The sequence below is a fragment of the Phoenix dactylifera genome, chromosome 11 (assembly GCF_051530095.1).
Source record: "Phoenix dactylifera cultivar Ajwa chromosome 11, Ajwa_hap1_PhDact_Kaust_v1.1, whole genome shotgun sequence".
In the NCBI taxonomy this organism is placed as follows: Eukaryota; Viridiplantae; Streptophyta; class Magnoliopsida; order Arecales; family Arecaceae; genus Phoenix; species Phoenix dactylifera.
The window spans coordinates 30042511-30049613 of record NC_143200.1 but is presented as its reverse complement, the minus strand read 5'-3'; the positions used below and the strand labels follow the sequence as shown (position 1 = coordinate 30049613).

At 39.8% G+C, this 7103-nt stretch overlaps 1 protein-coding gene across 3 annotated transcripts; it reads left to right on the top strand.

Annotated features, from left to right (window-relative positions):
- The first annotated feature begins 628 nt into the window (after nucleotides 1-628).
- LOC103715524 (eukaryotic initiation factor 4A-15) lies at nucleotides 629-6417 on the top strand. 3 transcript variants are annotated; one of them, XM_088707829.2, is made up of 6 exons: nucleotides 1305-2419; nucleotides 3969-4047; nucleotides 4124-4193; nucleotides 4295-4401; nucleotides 4492-4922; nucleotides 5458-6417. In XM_088707829.2, the coding sequence occupies exons 3-6, from the start codon at nucleotides 4126-4128 to the stop codon at nucleotides 6091-6093; spliced, it is 1242 nt and encodes a 413-aa protein (XP_088563955.1). In that variant the 5' UTR covers nucleotides 1305-2419; nucleotides 3969-4047; nucleotides 4124-4125; the 3' UTR covers nucleotides 6094-6417. The 3 variants fall into 3 exon arrangements, with proteins under 3 accessions (XP_008801404.1, XP_088563955.1, XP_008801403.1); XM_008803182.6 differs by lacking the exons at nucleotides 1305-2419; nucleotides 3969-4047 and adding an exon at nucleotides 629-878; XM_008803181.6 differs by lacking the exon at nucleotides 3969-4047.
- Nucleotides 6418-7103: the final 686 nt, after the last annotated feature.

Sequence of the window (7103 nt, the reverse complement as noted above, 5' to 3'; positions counted from 1 at the left end):
GCGATAATTATGAAAATATTGGTAGAGGTGGTAATAATAGCGGTAATAATATGGTGAAGACGGCGACAGTAGCGGGAGTGGTAGTGATAGCATCAATAAGAGAAGCAATTCAATAATGGTAAAGATGACGGTGATGACCGTAGAAGCGGTTTTGATCAGTCATAAAACAAAATCATAAGTTTGTTATTTTTGAAAAAGTAGAAAGTAAAAATTTCTTACTTTTATTTTTTGAAAATTATAAAAGTGCTTTTAAAAATAAAAAATAAAAAAGCATTAAACATATTTTTTATCTTAATTTTATTTTTTAAAAAATAATAAAAATAATAAAATAATAAAAATGATGCTAAATAGGAACTAAGCAAGTGAACGACCAACTTCATAAAGTAATTTTAGGAAGAATTTCCAAAATAGAGTTTTTCAAATAAATTTTTTCAGCTTTCTATCAAAACTAATTATCTATTTTTTTACTATATATTATTATATTATTTAAAAGTACTTTGGAGCCAAGCGGGGTACAGCAGTAACGAGTCCGTTTCCATCGGACCCTGTGAGGTTCAGAGAAAGGGGGCTTGGTCTTGGGCCTAGCGGTGATCCAGTAAATAGGCGAGGCCCAGCCCTCGGCCTAAATGCTGAGGCCCGGCGTAGTCCGCTTCCATTGGCAGCCTACCCTAGCCCCGCGGCCCCGCTGCCGCTTCTGTTCCCTCTGTCATACACTTTGCTTTCTGATCTCTCCAAAAGCCGTCTCCGACTTCTCGTACCGTCGTTGAGTCCGAGGCTTGATCTCGGGTTCAGCTGCCGATCGCCGCGCACTTTTCCCTCAATCGCAAGAGAATTTGATCCGGAGGTCGTTTCCGTTGCCTTCTCGATCTAGCAAGCAGGTGGAGTTCATCTTGCTTCGAATCCAATACTATCTAATAGTTTTCATAATCCACATCGATTTCGTTTTGTTGCTGTTCCGCTTTCGTTTGAGTTAGAAGAGATCTTGTTTTTCTTATCTCTAATTTCTAAACAACTGGATATGGTTCGCTTTATTGGCTCATGAGCGTTAAAGATCTCATCTTGGAGGTGGTAGGGTTGCTTTTGTTCTCTCTCTGTCCATGTAGATCTGCATTAAAATCTATGTTTTTTGTCCTATTTGTTTTTTCCTTGGGGATATGTTAAACTGGTGGTGGATCTGGTTGGACTGATTGGGTTTTGGAGGTCTTAGGGTTTATTTTGTTTGGTTGAGTTCTCGCTCTTCATGCATTTTCTATCTATAAATTGAATTGGGTTTGCCGGATTTTGGGAAAAATCTTGAAGAACAGGTGCATGGAACGGCTCTTCCAGGTGGATTGATAGGCCTGCTTTGATATCTTTTGCCAGCGTAGAGGGGGACTAGAACTTGCGTATACGGTATCTGGGGTTCGATGTTAGTATTGTTTGATATCTGGGGTTCGAGTAAACTCGTACTTCAATTAGGTTACAGGCAAATGACGATTCAACGCAGTGCTTGAAATAAAGTAGAGAAAGGAGACTTAGACACGGACGTGACACCTGCCATCAACATCACTTTATTATGGTCAAAAGTATAATTAATGGAGATAAGGATCATGCATCAGGCAAGATATGACTGGTCATATAATCAACGGCCAATACGTTAACAGCTTACGTGGCATCACCACATCAACAAAGCTTCTGCTTCAGCATTTTTATGCAAGTGGTGTCATGGAAACTAAAGGAGTGCCATGGTAACACAAACGTCACAAGAACTTGTTTACTACTTGTAACTGCTGGCGAAAGCTCTAATAACTTTTTTTATGTGAAATTTGTGTTGTACTAGCATTTTCCAAATCATATGCCCCTTCTTCATATGATTTGTGCTAATGTCGCACCGAAATCTCACATAAAAATTATACCTATATCATGGTGAAGTTGTCAGTGAGAGGAAGGTGGCACCATGAGCCAGCCATGTAACTCTCTTTTGTGCAGTATCTTCTTGCTATTGCACATAAAAAAAGAAGAAAGAGGAGGAAAAATGGAGTGATTTCATCCTAGGTTCACAATGGACTTGGTCCACCGTCCACCTAATAATTCTCCTTCATTGAAGGAGAGAGAGAAACAAAAGGAAGCCCAAAGTGTGGGCCTCCACAGGATCAGGCCAGGCCGGTAGTCTTGACTATTGGGCCAAATGGGCTGGTTCTGGGCCGGTCCAATCTAGTGGCCAGTGAGAAGTGGGAAACCCTAGACGCCACACTCGCACCTCCCGCACGCTCATCGCCTTTAAAAGATCCCTCTCGACGCCGGCTCCGACTCCTCCAACCGCCGTCGCCGTCGAATCCGAGGCTCGATCTCGGGTTCAGCAGTTGATCAGAGTTCTCGATTCGATTCGTCTCTCCCCGGTAATCCACCAGCACCGGAGCCTTCTCCATCTCGCAAGCAGGTGAAGTAGAAAATGTTTTATGAATCTTGAAATGTCTGTAGGCTGTTGTAATCTCTTTGACTGGATCCGTTTTCGGAGTTCTTTATGGTTATAATTCTACGCAGACGAGACCTTGTTTCTATTTCATCGAAAATTACTGGATCTGATGATTTTGTTGGATTTGGAGGTCTCGGTACTTTTTTTTTCGTTATTTCGTTCAGATCTTTATGGTCCTGTTTCGAAATTTAAGGTTTGTTACAGTTTTCTATCTGTTTTTCTGCTTGATCTATTTGGAAACAGATTTTGCTTGATCTGATTAGCTTTATTGTTTTTTAGGGCTAGGGTTTCATATTTTTTAAAGAACGTGCCTTCTTTGAAGGCTTTCTCTCTCTTTCGAGCGGGTTGAGGATTCTTTTCTTTGCCTTTTCTCTTTAAAGTCGGATCTAGCTGGGTAGATTTTTCTGTAAATAATGCGTTCGAAGGAGCCTTTTTATAGGAAATAGTATCAGTGCGTCCCTTCTTTATCGAGAAAGAAGATTATGGTTTCATATTATTCTGGCATGTCTTGAATTTGCAACTCATGTTTCTTTTTGAATTGAGTCCAGAACTTTTTGCATTCCTTTCCGTCCAGGGATTTTTTTATGTCAACTGAATTCATCTTCTCATCCCTTTTGTCCGTTTCTTCTTTCCTGTATGCCGAGCTTACGCTATGAATTGTTTTTATGATTTAGTCTTGATTCTCAAATTTCAGATTCTCATCTATACCTTTTTCTATTAGTCTACATGTCTTTTCTGAATCCAAGTTCTTAGACGTGTACGAATGTTGGACACCAAAAATGCTTGCGTGGTACTTCTACTTATCTGATGTTGTAGGATTTTGGAATTTTAATTCTATATGGCAAATCCTTGAACTGGATTTTGATCCTTGTGTTCAAAATCATGTTAGACATGCTTTTCTTTTTTGATTTCTCTTGCATTCATTGAAAGATTCTTTAGGTCTTGTTCTGGAGTTTTTTTTTCCTCATGTAAATAATTCATATATAGTGTCATTCTTTCTCTTCTTCCTGAAGAAAGAATAAAAAAAAAAGAGTTGACATGTTTCCCTGACTCATAACTTGTTGGCATATTACACTCTTCATGAAGTTCCCAATACCAGACATCTATACATAGCTGGTCATTTAAGGATGAGATAATTAGAGATGTTAATTGCTTTTCATGTTTGGACATCTACCTTTTAAGTAAATATTTTGATATTAATTGATAAAAATATATTTCATGGCACTGAGACCTTGAACTGTGATTTCTTGCTTTGACTACGTGATTTCAAATGTTTGTATTATTCGGTATAACATATGCTTGAGCTTGTTTTCAAAGTGGTAACGAGATTAATGCACAGACATGGATTCACTAACCATATTCTGTCATGTCTTGAAGGGTGTTTTCTCAACAAAGCAATATTTGTCTATGCATTTGTGCAGGAAATCTATTATCAATAAAATAGAAATTGTATTGTTTAAAGAGTCAATCCAATGCCAGTACATGCTGATTTGGTTTTCTTGCTTGGACTCAGGAGTCCAAGTAAGACCGATCTAGTGCTCCTGTTCCAGGCATTTCTACTTGCGATTACTGATTATGAGAACTATAATTAGGTTTCCCCTCCTCTTGGAGTTGGATTTGCTTCATTGTCAATACGTATGAACCTTATTTTTTACCTTTTGTTTGCAGACATGGCAGGAGTGACACCAGAGGGATCTCAATTTGATGCTCGTCAATATGATGCCAAGATGACTGAGCTGTATTGCCTCTTATTTATTATCATTGTACTTTGTTTTACTATAAGTTCTTTTTCCCACAATGTTTGTTAAATTTATATTTGTTATATGCCCATGAGTGTAGGTTGTCGACAGATGGTCAGGACTTTTTTACATCATATGATGAGGTCTATGATAGTTTCGATGCTATGGGGCTCCAAGAAAATCTTCTAAGGGGCATTTATGCTTATGGTACAGACATATATAATTAACTTATCCTCATACTTATGATATGCTAATGCACTTGGTGTGAGGACTAATAAGTATTGTTTATCTCTTTAGGTTTTGAAAAGCCCTCTGCAATTCAGCAGAGAGGAATTGTTCCTTTCTGCAAGGGACTGGATGTCATTCAGCAGGCACAATCAGGGACAGGAAAAACTGCAACTTTCTGTTCAGGAATTTTGCAGCAGCTTAATTACGAGCTGCTTGAGTGCCAGGCCTTGGTTCTTGCCCCAACTCGAGAATTGGCACAACAAATTGAGAAGGTCATGCGAGCACTTGGTGACTACCTGGGCGTAAAAGTTCATGCCTGTGTAGGAGGAACCAGTGTGCGCGAGGATCAACGTATTCTTTCAAGTGGTGTCCATGTTGTTGTTGGTACTCCAGGTCGTGTATTCGACATGTTAAGAAGGCAGTCCCTTCGGCCTGATTATATCAGGATGTTTGTTTTGGATGAGGCAGATGAAATGCTTTCACGTGGTTTCAAGGACCAGGTTCCTTTTTGGCTATTCCTCTTTGTTTTTAACATTTCTTACGTTTCCCTGCTGGCTACATCACTGAAAATAGATCACCAGGAAATTTCTACATCTGAACGCAATTATCTTACACTTCACCACTAGTCTCATAGAAAGTCTGGATTCTTGTGCATGTGATTCTTTTTTGACTTGTATGATTTGTTGGCCACATTTCTCAATGCCCGTGCTGTATGCTACCTGTGACTAAATAGGCACTTGACAGTCCACAGTACCGTAACAACAATATGAGTTGGTTTAATACTATATTGTTAATGCTCAATCTGTGTGTGATGCTTCTGCTGCTAGTATCAGTGGCTTACTGGGGCATGTCAGATAATGTCACCTGCACATATGGTTCTTGTGTGTGCGCTTTTGCAGCTGTGTTCATGTTATGTTTTTGTGATGTTGCTGTTTGCTTCCTTCACCTTTCATCCTTTGATCTGATGCATTTTTTTAACTCTGTTTGCAAGGGGATTCTTCTTGTTTATGTTTTAACAGTTGACTTTCACTGCAGATCTACGACATCTTCCAGCTTCTTCCTTCTAAAATCCAGGTTGGGGTCTTCTCCGCCACAATGCCTCCTGAGGCCCTTGAGATCACCCGCAAATTCATGAACAAACCTGTGAGGATCCTTGTGAAGCGAGATGAGCTCACCCTTGAGGGTATTAAACAGTTTTATGTCAATGTTGAAAGAGAAGAGTGGAAGCTCGAGACTCTCTGTGATCTTTATGAGACTCTGGCGATCACTCAGAGTGTCATCTTTGTGAACACGCGGCGCAAGGTTGACTGGCTCACCGACAAGATGAGGAGCAGGGATCACACGGTCTCGGCTACACATGGAGACATGGATCAGAATACTAGGGACATTATAATGCGTGAATTCCGATCTGGTTCCTCCCGTGTTCTGATCACCACTGATCTCCTTGCCCGTGGTATCGATGTCCAGCAAGTTTCACTGGTCATAAATTATGACCTGCCAACCCAACCAGAGAACTATCTTCACCGAATTGGACGTAGTGGACGTTTTGGAAGGAAGGGTGTTGCGATCAACTTTGTCACTCGTGATGATGAAAGGATGTTGTTTGATATCCAGAGGTTTTACAACGTGGTGATTGAAGAGCTGCCATCTAATGTTGCAGACCTTCTCTAGACGAATCTCCATCATAGCATGGTAATTAATAGTGCCTTTCTAGGTGTTCTTTTTCAAGAATTATTTTTCTAGAACTTTGAACATTTTGGGTGCTATGTATTTGGACAACTTGAATTGATGGTGATCTAGAGCAAATCGTTGTCTATTCCATCTTTTTGAAATTTTTGTAGCAGCTAGGGTGTGCTTTATTTGTCTTGGTAACCTTAAAAGAGGGAGACGTTATGGATATTATTTGTTAGACTTTGCTTGTTCTCAGATTATTTTGATGAGGCATGCCACAGGTCTCTGCAAGTTCAGTACTTAATTCTAAGCATAATTTTTTCATTGTGGTATTTAACTATGTATGTTAGTGGCGTCGAAAAAATTTAGAACACTCTTATAGGCCTTTGCAGTGGCTAAATGTCCAAAGGGGGACAGTCAAGATCTGCATTTGAGTCAGTCACTTTATACTGGCCCTGAGTTCATTGTTTGGATGTAACTGGTGATAGTTTTGTTTGTTCAACTTTATAATTAAGATGTAGCTTGAGTAATGGATATGATTGCTGATAGTCTATTTTGGGAAAAGGCAAAGGGCTCAAATTATATGGAAGCGAGCTGGACAGAAGATGCATGATGCATGCGGCATATGTTATATAGATGGATGTAATCTGATGGAGGTTCAATGCCTGTTTTAGGTGGGAGTCGTGCTTCAATGAAAGATATTGCGCCATGCAGTTCTTATTCAACAAAAGGGGAGTCGCTTGCACCGTGTACTGTTGCTACTTTTGACAGAGATGATTGACAGGATTTTGTTCCTATAATTCATAGCTATCGAACTAGCTGCTTTATTTGCTTGGCAGTGGCACGAGACACCTTAGTCCTGATGCTTCAAAGCTGTGGTGTGCTGAAATTTATGGTTAACTATGCCAATTGCTTGGAAGATACTGATGACCATCAAACAGTCGGATATTTGCAGTCACATTGTTAGGTGGCGTTGCAAAGTGGATTATAAGCAGTTTGTAGGCGTGAAT